The sequence below is a fragment of the Myotis daubentonii genome, chromosome 2, assembly GCF_963259705.1.
Source record: "Myotis daubentonii chromosome 2, mMyoDau2.1, whole genome shotgun sequence".
In the NCBI taxonomy this organism is placed as follows: Eukaryota; Metazoa; Chordata; class Mammalia; order Chiroptera; family Vespertilionidae; genus Myotis; species Myotis daubentonii.
Window position 1 is genome coordinate 156,203,505 of NC_081841.1, and position 19,180 is coordinate 156,222,684.

The following is a 19,180-nucleotide window of genomic DNA, read 5'->3' on the forward strand; positions in this document are numbered from 1 at the left end:
GGTTTTTACTTGCCCAGCAGAGTTCCACATACGCACGTGTACACGCCTATGTTCGCATGCACACATATCTACACATAACTGACTGCCCTCCCTGGAAGCACAGAAGAAGAAGAAGCTGCCAGAAGAAGAAGCTGCCCACCTTTGGTCCAGGCCCCAGTGCCTGCGGCTGGCTGCATCCCAGGAGACAGACAAGCCACCCGCCCGAGGTCCCAGGCTGCAGCCACCCGGAGAAGCTGCCAGCCCTGTGGTCCAGAGCACCAGTGCCTGTGGCCAGGGAAATAGGTTCCCTCGTTTCCTACTTCAATATTCCCCTTCTGAACTTCTCTCCTGTGCTGCAACCCAACTCCACTTTTCATCGGAAGGATACGGAACAGAGAGAGCAGTGTTAAAAGCTTACATTTTTAAGCTGGTAAGGTTGGTACTTAAACATATAAATGGAAAACTAGAGTCCTCCTTAAGGTCACAAAGGCTACAAAGGACAGGGACAGCGCATGACCTACTATATCCAGCAATCCATATGGGGACTGAAAACTTTGCAATGATGACAATTAGTGAAGATATGAATCAACTAAAATAGTTGACAGGGACAATTCTTCCATCTTTGAAAATATCTACATCAAATCTGTTTAAATAGATTTTCATCTGCATAATATAACACATTCTGACAAGACCACCACCACCACCAATGTGGTCAGTGTTGTGCCGATAAATGTTTAATAACTGAGGGACACCCCCCCCCCCGCCGAGTGCACGAATTTTTGTGCACCGGGCTACTAGTGTATATATATATATATATATATATATATATATATATATATATATATATATGTATATGATATGTTTTTTGATGAGAGAGAGATTGGTTGAGTCCCATATGTGCCAGGACTGGGGCTTTAACCCACAACCTAGGTATGTGTCCTGTCCAGGAATTGAACCCACAAACATTTTGGTGTATGAGAGATGACTCTCCAACCAACTGAGCCACCCAACCAGGACATATATATTTTTTAAAAAATCATTGATACTTTCTTAGTATCTCATACTTATAATGGCATTGCTTTTCTGAAAAAAAAAACGTGACTAAAAAATTGACTACATATACATGTTGGGAAATATCAAATTTACTAACAGTTTCTTGACACAAAATACAAACTATTAATCAATATTTTCTTTGGTTATTAGATTTTGACACATTTTACCACCCAATAGTATAACTTAATTCCATGGTTTATATTGACTCAAAAAGAGGGATTTTCTTGCCTTTTTTAGATCCTGCACAATTATCAGCAGTCTCATTATGGGATGTGTCTTTACTAAGCACCAATGCTGGAAAATAATACTAACCTGTTTCAGGTGGGTAACTACAGAAGAAAACAATAATTAAAGATAGCATTTGTGTAGCCCTGGCTGGTGTGGCACAGTTGGTTAGAGCATAATTGTCCCATATACCAAAAGGTCGTGAGCTTAATTCCCAATTAAGGCACATACCCAGGTTGTAGGTTTAATTCCCAGTTGAGAGGCAATCAATTTGTTTCTCACATAGATGTTTCTCTCTCTTTCCCTCTCCCTTCCTCTCTCTTTAAAAACAATAATAAGGTATCCTGGGTTAGAATTTAAAAAAAAAAAAAGATTGCATTTTTGTAAGCATAGCATTTAGGAGGAAATAAACATGTTAGGATGGAGATATAAACTTCTTGAATTTTGAAAAGTTAAACAATAAAAATTGCCTATCTTTCTTGATTGAAGAATGATACACTGATAAAAGCAAATTTTCTATCATTTATTAATTGTATTTAAAATTTACATGGATCTATTAAAGACATTGTGTAATGTTTCCACTTTATGCGGTAAACAATGACAAACATTTGGCATAAAATAATATGCATATCAATGTAACAAGTTTGAAAAGTGGGGAATGAAAATCTGAAGTCTGCCTTCATTCTAACAATGATTATTAACACTTCAAATGAATGGATCCTAGATTTCTGTCTCAAAATTCTAAGTTGTTGTTTTTTATAAAGGAAATTCTAAAAGACTTCAACATGCAATGGATATATATATATAAATAACACTCAGAATAACTAGCTTCCATGCTTACGACCTCAACATAAGGCAAAAGCCCGTAATTGCACTGATAGTTTGGCTCATTGTATCCAAAAAGCAAAGCAATGTGATAGCCTAATGAAACAATCCTTTTTGTCTGCCAGCTTCAAGTCACTAATACAGTTGCAATAAAAACCAACCATCGCTTCTGATGGCATATGCAGCTTTGATTAGCAGGACAGTTTGTCTTCTGAATGTCTGAGCCAAGCATGAATCTGTTTCTCTAATTATCCTTGTAGGTTAGGTTAGGAAAATGAGGAAGACACATGTTTGTTTTTATAAAACATAATTCTGCCTCCTGGTCTGACCATATCTGATTAGGAGAACAGTAAACCAATCAGATTCTGTCAGATGGAAATATCATGTCTTCTACACTGGGCAACCTCTTGAATATTGTCAGATATTATCAAGCAATTACAAATAATGAAATTATCCATGTCACACATATTGGTTTCTCCTTTTAATTGCTCAAGAAAAACAAGCCTTTGGTAACTCCAGCTATTGTATGCTATAATACAAAACAAATTACCAATGACCATTCCTGAGCTAATACATGGCCAGATGTTGTTCCCATAGCAGTTTATTTTCTAGAATTCTGTTTGATCTTCTACCTCAATTGACATCAGTAGGTGAATCTGCAGAAATCCTTGTTCTTGAAGAGTTCGCATCTCAGGAAATTCTTATTCTTGCCCTCTGATATAAAAATAACTACTCCAGCAAATAAAATCTCTCCAAATAAAAATAAGTCAAGGTTGCTTGATGACTACTACACAGGCACCTGCTCTCCCAATATTCAAGGAAGCCATCTGTTGAAACAATTAAACACAATTTAAGAAATTACTTTTTTAAAAAAATATACAAATTCTAATATATTTAATACACTTATCTGCATTGAAATCTAAATAATTTTTATATTTTCCAATTTAGCTACAAGTAGTACAACAAAAATGTAAATGATGAAAATGACATTCATAAAAGAGAAATAATTTATATATTAAAATTCTTAAAATATGTAATCGCTTATGTGATTTTTAATAAAATAATAAAATAATTTATAACTTCTAGTGAAATAAAACCGCTTTAGAAGTTTCCAACAAAGATTTATTCTGGAGCTTGCATGGACATATTTGTAAAGATATTTTATAGTGATAGGTTAGAATACATTTTAGATGAAATAGCTATTATACTTATTGAAATCATTTTGAAGTTATTTCCCTTGATATTATACTGAATTCAATGTGTTATTCATTCATCCTAAACCTAGACATACAATGCAGTGACTTTAATATTTTGTCATAAATAGGCCATAATTACAACTGGTATAGGGTTTATTTTAAGAATTCCACCTTATGATGGTCATTGAGATGAGAATTGAGATTTTTAAAAATAATCATGAATATGAAATTGGCTAGAAATATATTAAAAACATTAACTTTTAGAAGTTGTAATAAAATGTATTCTATGGATGTAAGCCAAGATTATGATAATTTGAGCTTTTTGATATCAGTGATTTTTATTACAGTTTTCTAAGAATAATTTATGTACTTAAAAATATCAAAGAAGACTAGAAATTGCTAGATATTATATCAACCTGAAAAGAAAAAGAATAAAATATAAGAAATAAAATAGCTAAGAGCATAATAACCTCAGATCACAAACATTATCTTATTGAGAAAGGACATAGTCTTACTCTCTAAATATGAAAATTACCACCATTATCTACTAGTTCTTTAAATGTATTTATTTATTCTTGCCACCCCTTTGTAGGTTAAAAAAAATTCCCATATGGCATTTTATATTCTTTTCATTTAATACATTATTTTTAAAAAAATATATTTTATGTAACATTTCTTGTCTTTAATATAGTTAACTGCTCAAAATGAGAAGAGAAAAGGGGCATGCGAATTTATTGATAGTATATTGTGTTAAGAATAATTTTTATAGGTCATCACAATCGCCTGCATAATCTCATCATGTGTTGTCATCTTCGTATGCCAGGTGTGTGAATGGAATGTCCAGAGACAATATGGAAACCCAAAACATCAATGTATACAAATTAAAGTGCACCTGACTCCAAGGTGCACACACTTTCCATTATCTCTCTTTTGTTTCCAATGATTTTCGGGTCTTGTTTGACATCAGAGTCATCTGAAGAACTCTTACAAAATATATGTGCTTAAGTCCCACCACTACATAGGAAAGGGATAAGTACTGGGTAGTCATATTTTTTGCAGTTTTCCAAATATCCTCCGATGTTCTTTTAATGCTGAGAAAATTGTGCATAGTTTTTAGACAAAGTGAAGAGCTTCATTTTATACCGACATCTACATCTATGTTTCTATACAGGCATATTTGTGTGTATAAAAAATGAATCTCTGATCTTTTTTTATTTTTGTTAAATGAGCTATTCCTAGTGTGATTTCTATCTCAGTGAATGACACCACTCTGCTCAAAAAAAACAAAACAAAACCTGGAGCATATCTGTGTCCCTTAACTGTATCTCACTCAACCTTATATCTGAATGCTCAACTATGACCAACTATTTACACTCATTTCCATGAGAGTCTTCACCCTAATTCAGGTTACAATTTTAACCTGAGTATAAAAAGGAGAAGAATATGCCACCCCAAGATATTTCACTTTTACTATTGTTTAATTTAAATTAAAGCCACTTGAGAGACTAGCGTTGTAGGAGGGACACTCCTTTGTCACCCTGAAATCAGGAAGATAAAGGTCCCATGTTCATGGTACCCACCTTGTACCAGGAGGGTAGAAAATATTCTTATCACCAGAGATAGAGACTTTAGGCCCCAAAAGTCTGTATACACAAACCTTGTCACTTCTTCATCAATTTACTAGCCCAAGCCCAAGTCCCTTTGTCTTGTCAATTCTTCACAGATTTATTGTTTTTGTTTCTAAACAGTAAAAAAGCTTTCTGCTTTGGTCACTTCTCTGAGTCTCATATTTACGGGAACCCTATAAATACATATTGCATTTGTTCACTCCTTTAATCTGTTTATGTCAATTTAATTATTAGATAAGCCAAAGAAACTGGAAGAGAAGGGGAATTTTTCCATCTTAAAGTGGATTAGTAAAATATCTTCCTAACATATTTCTCTAACACTAATCTTGCTTTCTCTGAACCAATTTTTTTTATATCCTGTCAAATGCAACCCTTTTAAAACTCAATTCTGATTATTTACTTTTCATGCTTAAAATTCTCTATTAACCTGTCTTCAGTATTACTGTAAAATCAAACTTCTATGACATGGTGTCTATCCCTAGATCACACAGACCCTGTTTATCTCTCCCAACTTACTGCTTACCAATTCCTTTCTTGCTCAATGTAACATGCCACATGTCCTCCTTCCTGTGGCGCTTCACAAATGCTGTTCCTTAAGCCACTCCCCATATTTTCATTTGGTGAACTATTTTTCACCTGTCAGCCTTCATTCTACATATCATTTTCTGAAGGAAGATTTCTGTATCCTACACACTTAAGTTCGATCATAGTGCTAAGTATTTCCCTAGCCACAGAATTTATCATGCTGTTTTAAGCATTTGATATATCCTACATATATACATTTTAAATATTTAAGAGAGCTTTACCCCCTTTCCACCTTGGCTCAAATGTATCTATTTATTTGAAATCTGCCCTGCTATCCCTCCAGGGATATAGCTTCCAATTTTAGATGATAACTAGAAAAGTTGACCACAGAACCAATTGGAAAACAAACAAACAAACAAACAAACAAACAAACAAACAAACAATCAGCTCAGGGTGTAGATATTTCACCAGCTTTTCTGGAAACTATTCACAATATCTTATATATCTGAAGTAAACCAATTCATAAAAAGCAAACTGATTTTCAGCAATCATTTTCAATTTATATAAGAAACATTCCCATATCTCTTACTCCATGCCAGCCACTCTGCTCGTCCTTGGAGACATGGCAATAAAATGCTACACTATCTTTGTTTCTTTACAGCTGCAGGTGGATACAGCATAACAATACTCTGACCATGTAACTAGAGAAAACATGGAAGGGTGATTTTATACAGACCAAGAGTAAAGCTCACTTTTTATTTTTTAATTTGTCTTAAAATACACATATTGTTTTTCAAGTCAAATGAAAGAAATAAACTTAATATTAAATGACAAAATCAAATTTATTTAAAACACACCTACATGCATGCATGCATTCTCTGTAAAACTAAGTAATATGAATCTGGCAATTGTTCCCAATCTATTTCCATTATTTCCAGAAGCTATCTTGAGTTTTCAAAATATATATTCTTGAATTTTTAAATATAGTTTGCTTGTTTATTTTAATACCTATCCATTGTGGGGTACTGATAATAAATGGGATAAACAATTTTATACATTTATGGGCTAAGTGAAGGGAAAGTAATAGGAATTATTTAGTTAGCAAATATAGCATTTTTTTCTAGTGGCCTGAAATCTTGAAAATTTTCAAAGGGCTCTCATGTGGGTCTGATGATGGTCCTTCAAGAGTCTTAAAATACAAGTAATAAAATGATATGAATGCAAATTTTAAAAAATTTAAGAGTTTTAACGTGAATGTTTATTATATTAAATAAAATATTTTAAATGGCACTTTGCTATTTGTAAGATATTATATGATCCAAAAGAGTGTTATAAAATACAGATGAGGGAAAGTGGTCTTTTAGGAGGCTTTTAGCTATTATTACTACATATATTATTTTGATTTCAATTTTAAAAGAATGATAAGCGTAATGGCATATTATTATTTATTTGTAATAATAAAAGCATAATATCCTAATTAGACCAGATGTCCTTCTGGACGTTCTTGCGGGCCACCTTCCAGATGAAGCTGGGCCTACAAAGGAAGCCCGGGTCCTGGGTGCCAGAGGGAAGCTGGTGTCAGCAGCTGGAGAAAGGAAGGCCTACTCTTGCATGAATTTTGTGTATTGGGTCTCTAGTTCTATATAATAAAAGGCTAAGATGTAAATCTACCAAACGGTGGAAAGACCAGTTGCTATGACATGCACTGACCACCTGGGGGAGATGCTCAATGCAGGAACTGCCCCCGGTGATCAGTGAGCTCCCACAGGGGCAGTGCTGCTCGGCCAGAAGCCCAGCTCCTGGCTGGTGAGTGCAGCCGCAGTGGCGGGAGCCTCTTCCACCTCCTCGGCAGAGCTAACGATATCCAACTGACATCCCTTAAGGGCTCCCAAGAGGGCGAAGGCTGGGCTGAGGGACACCCCCCCCCAACCCCCCCACCTTGAGTTCACAAATTTTATGCACTGAGCCTCTAGTACCAGTGATGGCGAACCTTTTGAGCTCGGCGTGTCAGCATTTTGAAAAACCCTAACTTAACTCTGGTGCCATGTCACATATAGAAATTTTTTGATATTTGCAACCATAGTAAAACAAAGATTTATATTTTTGATATTTATTTTATATATTTAAATGCCATTTAATAAAGAAAAATCAACCAAAAAATGAGTTCGCGTGTCACCTTTGACACGCGTGTCATAGGTTCGCCATCACTGCTCTAGTACAGTGGTTCTCAACCTTCCTAATGCCGTGACCCTTTAATACAGTTCCTCATATTGTGGTGACCCCAACCATAAAGTTATTTCCGTTGCTACTTCATAATTGTAATTTTGCTACTGTTATGAATCATAATGTAAATATCTGATATGCAGGATGTATTTTCATTGCTACAAAATGAAAATAATTAAAGCATAGTGATTAATCACAAAAACATTATGAACTTATATATGTGTTTTCTAATGGTCTTAGGTGACCCCTGTGAAAGGGTCGTTCGACCCCCAAAGGGGTCGCAACCCACAGGTTGAGAACCGCTGCTCTAGTATATAATAAAAGATATACTATCTCATTTATATGCCAATTAACTTCCTTTACTTAATGTTCATTTGTAAAAGTGGCAAATTTAAAAAAGTATACCATTGGCCCTAGCCGGTTTTGCTCAATGGATAGAGCCTTTGCCTGTGGACTCAAGGGTCCCAGGTTTGATTCTGGTCAAAGGCACATGCCCCAGTTGTGGGCTCGATCCCCAGTTGGAGGAGTGCAGGTGGCAGCCAATCAATTATTCTCTCTCATCATCGATGTTTCTAACTCTCCCTCTCCTTCCTCTCTGAAATCAATAAAATATATTTTAAATAAATAAATAAATAAATAAATAAATAAATAAATAAATGTATACCATTGAACTGGTACATTTCCTTAGCAAATCAACAATCATTAATTCATGCAATATTCCTTGGGTAAACACTAGGATCTCTGAAAGATAAGAATTTAAAGTATATCCTCTAATATTTTAGTGCAATAATGATTAAAATTTCAATATTTTCTTCTTTTTGGAGAAGGAATGCTTCTTCTCTCACAAATTAAAGTATACAAAAATCATGGTACCTATTTCTTCAAATACTTCCCCTTCTTTCCTTCATTCTACCTTCTTTCTTCCTCCTTAGTGAATTTCATCTATCCTCATTGGAATCAAAGAGCTTTCTCATAGAGAGGAGTGAGATTCATAGCCAGGTACCTTAGCCTGTTTGCTATGAATTTGGGTTTGTACTTAAATGCAACCTATCTAAATACTGTGTGTGAACATATTTCTAAACTGGGAAAATCAAGGGAGTGATGTATCTTTAAAAGTAGATATTTTTAAAAGAAATTTACTTTAAGCATTATTCAAGTTTTTCAGATAAATTTTAGTCAATTTCTGTGACCAAAAAATAAAACCTTTCACCCAGAAAGGTGAGAGATGAAGTTATTTTTCTGCTTCAAGTAAATAAGGCTTTGGAAATTCACCTCACCCATTAATGGAAAAGGTTTGTTGTTTGTTTGTACAGTGTTTTGCTTTTAGATTTCTGATAAAGGAGTGAGATAATAGAGATATTGGAAAAGAAATAAGGGGAAGAAAGGAGAAATTGAATATGAGGACACCAGTCTGAGAATATTATATCCATTTTCACCATTACAAGCAATGACATAGTAGTTATAAAGCACAAGGTATTTTTTACTATAATTAAGTTGCTCTAGTCTCATTTCCCCCCAACACTCATACACACCAGCACAAATTCTTTAGCTATATTACTAAAATGGGAGCTGAGTCAAGGATAACCCCTCACCTAAGATCAGCCAACCATTTCACTCCATCTTTCGGGCCAAAATGATTATCCAGGGATGAATGTTTTATAAATGACAGACCATTCAGAGCCCTTTGCTATTTGTTTTTTTATCAATCAAATAGTTCTTTTATTTAATCTTTTATGGCTGAGTATTGCTACTTGGAGTTTCCACCCATGGAAAATGTATCTGCAACAGGTAACAATAGACCTAACATAGTCAAGCAGAAATGGGAGGCAGAAAGTTGATTTCTGTAGGCTTCCACCCTCTTTATCTCTAAAATCAAATATTCTGAGGTTAGGGTTTTGTGGATCAATATATTCTACATGTATTTTTGCTTTAGCTAATTATCATTCAGTTCCTATAATTATTTATAATGAAGTGGAAACATGAATGTCACTTTTTAATATAAATTTTATTCAAGTATAGAGTACATGAGAGAAAAGTGCACAACAACATGTAATTTAATGAACTTTTACAAAATAAACACAATAGATTAAATCAGTCACTTTGGCTTCAGAGTAATTTGAGTAGGTAGATTACTGTATGTATCCTTCTCCTCCAAAGAAACTAAGTGAAGTTCATTCTTATATTTGAAGTAAAGTATGCTGGCAACAACCTTACCTGTGTCCACTCATTAGTTTGTGGATCATAGGATTCCATGGTGTTGAGGTATGTCTGCCCATCATAGCCACCGACAGCGTATAATCGGTCACCAAGGAGACAAACTCCAACAGCATCTCTGGGCATACTCAAAGGAGCCACGGTGGTCCAGGTGTCTGTTTTGGGATCATACCTAAAATGTAAAGATAATAGGACATAGTCTAACATACTCAACTTTTACTATATGGATGATGCCCACACAAAAGAAAGCCATGGAAAACAAAATTGTGATTTCGTTTTTTTTCCTAAAAGCTAAATTTTTTGAGCAGATGTTCAAGAGCTAATATCCACAATGTCTGGCTCTCTAAACTTTAAGGTATTTAAAACATATACCTAGACTCTTATTTATATAACTGCAAACTCATCTAACAAAATGAGTATGAAAATAGTTTATTTTCTTGAGGAAGTCAGATATACAAATAACTATTTGCCACAGCATAAGCAAAGTGTTATGGTAAAGAAACAGAAGTAATTGTTAAAAGTCTGAGAGAAGTATGCAATACTTCACTATTAAAGTATCCATTAAATCAGGTCTGAAAGTCTAGCCTAAGTTTACTATATATAAAAAGTTGTGTAAAAGTACTGACGTGTTAATAAAAATGCATAAACAGCTTCCAGGAAAGTGGGTGTGCAGTATGGCTAAGCTTAAGAATGTATGAAAGAGTGCCAAAAAAGTGAGTGTTTTTTTGTTTTTTTAAATATGTTTTTATTGATTTGAGAGAGGGGGTAAGGGGGTTAAAGAAAGAGAGGGAGAGACAGCAATGTGAAATAAACATGATCAGCTGCCCCCTGCACAGCCCTTACTAGGGATCCAGCCCACAACCTGGGCATGTGCCCTGACCAGGAATCTAACCAGTGACCTTTGGGTGCACAAGAGGATGCTCAGCCAACTGAGCCACACCAACCAGGGCAAGGTGTTTTGTGATCAACTTATGGATGTTTGATTCCCAGAGTAAGAAGGTGTTTTGTGTTTTCTCAATAGGAAAATAGGGAGCCTTTGCAACTTGGGAAAATAATTACAGCATGAACAGAGCTATATTTTAGTGACATAACTCAGGATTTTCCATAAGGGAGACTTTGGTAAATCAAAAGAATGAAATAGGGAATATAAATTATTATTGCTTAATTTAGTAAAAGGCGAAAGATTTATGCGATCTGAAGAGAAACCAGAGTATATTATTATTGCTTAATTTAAACCAAAATTAATCTGATTTTCAGAAAGTTTGATTACCATATAGCAAATACAGATATTTTATATTTTAGGGTAACAAAAATCTGAAGAATGCTTTAGTTAATGAGCTTTACTTCAGCAAAAATAAAATGAATTCTTAAACCACCTGTTTGCCTTTAATTTGCCACTATAGGTTCAGATACAGGAACAAGAAAGCTACTAAGAAGTAAAACTCAGCAGAGTAAATACAAAGGTGTGGGGAGGCGGAAGCTGGGTGGAGGTGGGCAAGTGGGGGGAAAATGGTGACATCTGTAATAGTATCTGTAAGGACAGCAAATAGGCCTTTCTTTTTCATTGCTGTGGCCTTGCACAACTTAGGAGAAGCACCTGGTAATTAAACTCCAAGATTGTTGACTCCTCTGTTAAAACTAAAGGATAAAATAAGCTACTCTCAAGGCTACATTCTTCCATCCAACTCCTCACTGCTGTTTTAACAGCTTCAGAATAATTTGCTCCTTCTCATCTTCTCCTTCCTTTCTCTCTCCCCTTCAAACAGATTTATTTCCCTTTTGAACTCTTTATAACTTTTGGTCTAAGCTTGTTTTACAGGTTTGGAAAAAATACTGATAAGGCACCTCCTTAGAATATCTGCTGGACTGTCTCCTGGGAAATAAACTATAACTTTCCAAGACAACCCTTCTGGTGTCTGCTCAACTTCAACACCATTCCCCTCCCTTCCTTTTTGGTTAGCAACTGCTGAACAACGCAGACTCCCTTTGTTCTCTGCCCTGTATTGACTAGCAATACTTGGCTCTTTACTCCCTTGAAAAAGAAAATAAATTTCCTCTCTGCATCTTTTCTCTTAGTTGTGAATTCTTTCACAGCCCATGTCACTGAGCAAGCCTTAAACCTTAACAGTGTCATCAATAAGATAAGGGGTGGGGACTGAATGAAATTTTTTGTTGTTGTTTTTTGTTTACAAACACAGCAAATATACTCTGTCTTTCTGATTCAATCTTGTTTTTCACTAATTGAAAGTTTCAACCCACAAACTTTTAAAACAAAGAAACAAACACAAAAAAAACAAGCCAAAAAAACTCACCTATAGTTTATTAGAAATAAAAAAGGTTGTTATAACAAATGATTGGAAGGACCCTAAGGATCTGTAATTTATATTTTATAGAGAATATTCATCTTACTCAAGATATTACATGCAATTACACTCCTTGGTTGAAGAAGTTGGGACAGTCTATAAAATGAGAGACTAGTTGAATGCTTGCAAAACCAGGACCACCTTAAAGCACAGGCTATCTAGCAAATAAAAATGCGATTTTACATGCAGCAATTAATAAATGCAACCATCACAAAGAGACACAGACATATATAGACACACAAACACAGACACAATCTATGCCATCATAATCTTCTTTACAATATTTAAATTTATAACATGGATATTTTGACATTTGTAAATATATTTTTAATGAGGACCAAAAATAAGTAGATAGAGAAGAAAAGACACCACAAGGAGTGAAATAGTACAATCTATAAAGTAGAATATGCACAGGATAACTGAGTTTTTCAATTAAAAAAATAACAGTAATAATAAATAAATAAGAAGTAACTATGAATAAATTAAATGTGACTTAAAAACATAACAAAATGAATGGACCTTATTTGGATCTCAATTTAAACAGACCAACTATTAAAAGATGTTTGAGACGTTTCGGAAATTTTAATTTTGGGCATCAGAGTTTAATAAGACATTATTGAAGTTTCTATTAGTTGTGATAATGACATTGTGATTATGTTCAAATATAAAGTTCTGATTATTTTATTCACTTGTTTCTGGGGTGAAATCAGAAATATATTCAGCAAAAATGACATCTTGAATAATTTACTTAACATAATGCAAATGAAAAAGGAAAGGACAGCGAAGGTGAATGAATGAAACATAAATGACAGATTGGTGGTGGTTGTTAAAACTGGGTAATGAGTATAGGGGAATATATTGTATTGTTTTCTTTTTGTTTGTCAGGAAATTATTGTAGATATAACTTTAAAAGGAAGAATGTAAAATATACTTTAATTTCAGTGAACAGTGAACATTCTTTTATTTTATTCATTCTTCAATAGAATCCAATCTGGCTTTTGTCACAATCAATTCACTTAAACTGCTTTTTCTGAAGTCATATTTTAGTCCTCAATTAATTTTTATTCAGCACTACAGAATTCTTTCCAGCAGCTTGTCTACAAAGCAGACTTCATTTATCACTTTGCAAAAAAGCAGAAGAACTGAGAAAACAGCTAACAGTAATACACTAAACAATAATAAAGGAATTTCTGAAAGCTTACAAATCTTCAAGTGAAATTCAAATGCCAAAAAAATTCTCAAATATTCATATTCCAGGATAAAGTAAGAACACACTAGGGTGTTCTATACACTTTAAAGATAATATCCTACGTTTAGAAATAGATATCATTTCTTTTATATTTTAAAAACATTCCTGAAGAGAATTTTAAAAATCTAGTGCATTCTTTTATAAAATCTAAATTTTTGAATTAGATGTACCTCTCATTAGTGGTAGATGATATACTTTACATGTGTAATACAATCTTTTATAATTAATAACTGGCAATGTTGATTATATTTAAATTTATATATTATTAGAAAAAAACAAACAAAAACAAAACAAAAACCAAGTACAACCTTCTCTCCTCCCAAACAAATGCTCTTTCCCTTATATTTAAAAAGTAATCCCATAAATTCAAAATTATCTGCTAATAATTATACTTTTTCACATTAATAACTTTAAATTGATTTTCCTGTATTAAGAGTTTTATAAATTCACCTCTCAGCCTGCTACCCCAAAAATGAAACAAATATTTGTTAGTTTGTTTTAGCTGAGGGAAGGATTCACAGATATATAAGCATTTTTCAAACAATTACTAATAGTGAACTCTGTCACTGTCATTTCTGGTTTTTGACAAGATTTAGTTCTAAGCATTTAGGGAAGTAGGTCTCTGGTTTCCTGTTCATCAAAAAAAAAAAAAAAGGGAAAGGCAGGGGCTGCCTTTTATATTTAGGCTCTCTTCCTTTCCTATGCTTCACCTTGGCCCTCATGGTCAGAGTATGAGCTCTGCATCAGGAACTCTATTAAAGTTTCTAGCCCTCAAGCAAGAGAAGCACTGTATACATACACTGTGGCTAAAATTGGCTGCAAAGTGAACATTTGCTGAAGGCATACAGCAGTTAGAGAACAAAAGTTAGTTTCTCATTGAAAATCACTATTGAAGTTTTTCAGGTACCTTTCATTTTCAAACATGGTCATTTCTAAAGTTTAAGGATAAGAATCAATCTTAAAATATTTAAAGGGAAATTGTTTTAAATATAAAAGCATTATTTTGATAGCAAATAGAATTGAAAATGTCCATTTTCCTAAATTTATACAGCTAATTTTCAGCTACAAAGCAAATTAACAACACAGAAATGGCTTGTAGCCAGGTAGGTTTTCCTATTAAACAAAAACAAGTAAGGAAGCAAAGAAAAAGTAAAAGAAAAATAAAATAACCGAAAGAGCAGTCTTTAGATTTCTAGTAAAATAATTATGCAATCTATATTTGAATTGATTTCAATAAATTATTTGTGAATTATGAGTGAAAATAAAATAATTTATTTTTCCTGTAAACTGACATCATAATAGGTATCATGAGATTATCAAAGTGACTTTATAATTATTCTTAATATCTACTTCTCCTTTAAGGTTTTCTTGGGATTTCAGACTCATTATTTTTATTTAAATCATAGGATCACATTTTCAATGTATATACCCACAATCACAACCCACAAGTGTTTATAATTTAATAAGGACTGCATTATACCTATAGTCAATTTAGAGTAGAATTCACCTTCTTATAATTTTCAATCTTCTAATCCATAAGAATGGCATTCCCTTCCATTTATTTAAAACTTTTTAAGCTTTTCTCAATAATGTTTTATTTTTTCTTTAGTATTTATTGCTAGATATTTTAAACTTATTTCAATGGTAATTTTATACATTAATTTTGTTATTTAGTGCTTACATGTAGAAATACACTTAATTTTATATATTGACTGACTATATAGCAACCTTATTAATTCACTCATTTACTCAAATAGTTTCTGCTTAGATTTTGTTTAGATTATCATTAGATATTTATCATGCAAGCTTGAATATTGACAGTTTTTGTTCATTCCTTTGCAAGTGTTATTTTCTTTCCCTTTATTGCCTTACCAATAGTTAATTACTCTATTAAACTGTTGAAGAACAATTGTATTGACAGGAACTTTGTTCTCAATCTAATAAAAACTTCAAAATAATATATATTATATATATATATATATATATATATATATATATATACTTAATTATATATATATATATATTTAATATGCAAAATGTGCCCTTGGGAGTTCAACCAGGAGACCAGGAGTTCAATCGCTCACTATGACATGCGCTGACCACCAGGGGGTGGCGTGGAACGAAGGAAGGCCCCAGCTGGTAGCTGGCAGCCGGGGAAGGGAAGCCCTGATTGGCCCTGATGGCTGGCCCAGCCTAGGGACCCTACCCATGCACAAATTTCATGCACCAGGCCTCTAGTATTTTAATATTTGACTATCAACTTGACTATCAATTTTTGTATTAATCTTACTTCCAAATTTGGTGAGAGTTTTTATTATAATGGGTATTTAGTTTTTAAATATATTTTTATTGATTTCAGACAGGAAGAGAGAGGGATAGAAACTCTGTCAGTGATAAAGAGAATCATTGATTGACTTCCTCCTGGCCTCCTGCACACCCACACTGGGAATCGAGCCAGGAACCCCAGCATGTGCCCTGACCTAGAATAGAACTGTGACCTCCTGGTTCATCGATCAACACTCAACCACTGAGCTTTGATGGCCCAGCAATGGATATTTCATTTTATCATTACATTTGAACTTATTCCTATATTTATTACTGTATTGAGTTATGCTGATTAACTTTTCTATTTTAAATTAATCTTGTATTTGTTGAATAAACTCAAATTTATTGAGATATACTTTTTATTTCTATCTAAGTTTGATTTGCTAATTTTTCTTTTGTATGTTTGCATCTATTATCATGAGAGAGTTTAGTCAGCATTATTTTTTCTATTGTTTCTTCATATATAATATTTATAAAATTATGTTTTTCTATACATTTGTTCATTTCAGCTAACAATTCAAATAATGGTATAAACATAAATAAATTCTCTGTATAGTCTGCATAATATACAGTGAAGTTTGCTTTTTTATTTTTTTATAGTTACTTTTTATCTTTTTCTTGTTAACCTTGTGAGTAGCTTATAAATTTTATTGCAAATATTCATAATAAACAACTCAGGTTTCTTTTAAATCCTCTCTATTGCATTTTTTCTATTTCATTGATATGTTATCATTATTATTTCACTCTTGTATTTGTTGTTTTATTTTTAGTGTAATTATAATTTCTAGAGATTGAAGCTAAAATTTTTGCTTTCAGATTTTTAATTTGTTAAATAAATGAACTTAAATCTATATATTTGTTTGTAAGAATTTTTAGCTACATTCCACAGAATTTGATATATCATATCTTCATTACTACACAATTAAAAATATTTTCTAGTTGGAGCCACATACTATTTACAAGGGTATTGCCTAATTTCAAATTGTTGAGCATTTGAAAAAAAAAAAAAAAAGAAGTCTTTGTTATTTATTTCTAGGTCAATTCCCCTGTGATCAGAGAACATGCTCTGTGAAACTTCAACCTTCGAAATTTATTGAGGTTTATTTTATGGCCAGAAATTGTAAATTTTGGTAAATATATTATATGAACTACAATTACTTAGTGTTTTTTCCAAAAAACTATATGCAATAAACTAAAATGTGGAGAGAAAATTATTTCCATTTCAAACATAGGATTATGTACCCTGAATAATTATTAGAATTATCTTAGAAGAGAGTGGGCTTGATAAAACATAAATGCAAGGAAGTCTATCATTTTCTAAATAACTTGTTCAGTGGACATCCCACCAAGTGGTGGCTGAGGTTCCAAGGTAAAGGACTCTTCTGCAGGTCTGCATGGCTCTTCTGCTTCTCTGGGCCAAGCTGGAGTGGTCTTAGAGATTCCTCACTCTGTGTTGTAGTCAGTAGACCGTAGTGTCTTTCTGCGCTCCTATTTCACCCACCAAGGGGCCTACAATGGCAGTGCCACCTGACAAAGTGGGATGGTGGCAAATCAGACCTGTGGGACTGGCTTGGCCAAGGCTGAGAGTGGATTCAGGTTACATGACCTCTGTGTCTGCTCAGAAATAGCAGAGTTAAAGGAGATGAGCATTTATATTATTTGCCAAGTGATTGAAAAATATGCATGAATATTTATGTGATTTCAGGATGAAAAATTCTTTTAAAATATAAACACAATTGTAAATTGTTACTTTGCGGGCTTCTTCATAATGAAGCCGGCCTCTTAGTGTCATGTCTTTGAGAAGCTTCACTCCACCCTAAAGGTCACTGGCATGGGCCAATGCAATTTTATCAAGTGCGATGGAAGCAGAGGCTGATGAATCATTGCGTTGAACACTTGTCCTCTTTGAGATCCCTCTTCTTGAACTTCTTTACCTTGGAACCTCAGCCACCACTTGGTGGGATGTCCAAGCCATAAGGAGAGTCCAGGAAAAGAGAACCACAGTGCTCTGAAACCATTGGCTAAGCTCTCAGATGACAGATAGCCCTAATGGCCAGCTCGCTGAGAGAACCATTTTGAATATTCCAGCCTTGTGGAGCCCCAAATAACTACAGAATCAGGCAACATCGTCTTGAGTAGAATAGACTAACTGAACCCAATCAACACAGAATCATGAAAGAGAATAGATGGTTATTTTAAGTCACTAAGATTTTGGAATTATTTGATAGAAATATATCATCCAAACAACAGTAAATAATTGCATGACAAAATATATATTTACCTTAAAAGAAATGTAAAATATCTGAATATAAAGCAAATATTGGGAAACATTTGTGAAATATTTTATATACATTTGGCTATAATATCTATATATAAAATCCTATATAATAAAGAGGTAATATGCAAATTGACCATCACTGCAACACATAAGATGGCCACCCCCATGTGGACACAAGATGGCCAGCAGGGGAGGGCAGTTAGGGGGAACCAGGCTGGGAGGGGAAGGCAGTTAGGGGCAATCAGGCCGGCAGGGGAGTGGTTAGGGGGTGATCAGGCTGGCAGGCAGGTGAGCGGTTGGGAGCCAGCAATCCTAGATTATGAAAGGCATATCCTACTGCCTGTTTAGGTCCAATCCTGGTGGGATTGGGCCTGAACAGGCAGTTGGACATTCCTCAAGGGGTCCTAGATTGGAGAGGGTGTAGGCTGGGCTGAGGGACACCCCTCACCCCGCACGAATTTCATGCACCGGCCCTCTAGTTTATAAAATAAATAGACAAAATAATTTTCTTGTACTGTTAGTTCAAACTGTATAAATAAAAAAAAAAGAAATGCCATAATTCCTGGTAGGATTTAAAATCAGAAGGCCCAATTCATTGGACAATCACATTAATCCATCCATTGATTTTTTCAGTCAATATGTTTAAGCATTTCTTATATGCTATCCTCCTGGGACATAGAGCCTAAAGGTACAATTACAAAGAGACAAAGAAACAGACTGCAATTTGGCTAAAATTTAACCTTCACTAGAAGGCATATTTTAAAACAGCAAAAGAATCAAATATAGACATCAGTTTATGTAAATAAATAAATGGGGCAAAGTTGCTGATGAAATTGCTTTATTTTATCATCTTTATCCTGATTTGTCAAGTCATCTGCCACAACCACTGCCTAAGTTAAAAGTAAAAAAAAACTTTAAAAGTTGATAATAATCCATAATTTAAATAGAAAGTAAATCCCTCCTATATTATCTCTCTTCATTTCTTAGATATGCTAAAATTCTTAAATTATGTTTGAACTAAAAACATAAAATGAGAAATTAAAAGAAATGAAATAATCTAAAATTTAATTCTTAACTTATATATTAATGTTTTGGTA

The 19,180-nt window shown here is 33.7% G+C and overlaps 1 protein-coding gene across 1 annotated transcript in view; it reads right to left on the reverse strand.

Annotated features, from left to right (window-relative positions):
* Positions 1-1,759: 1,759 nt before the first annotated feature.
* KLHL1 (kelch like family member 1) overlaps positions 1,760-19,180 on the reverse strand; it is a 239,838-nt gene continuing 222,417 nt past the window's right edge. Inside the window, exons 10-11 of the mRNA XM_059681208.1 lie at positions 9,869-10,040; positions 1,760-2,909 (exon numbers count right to left, since the gene is read on the reverse strand). Of these exons, the coding sequence (XP_059537191.1) occupies positions 2,850-2,909; positions 9,869-10,040 (232 nt within the window). The 3' untranslated portion in view covers positions 1,760-2,849. The remainder of the gene's footprint in view (positions 2,910-9,868; positions 10,041-19,180) is intronic.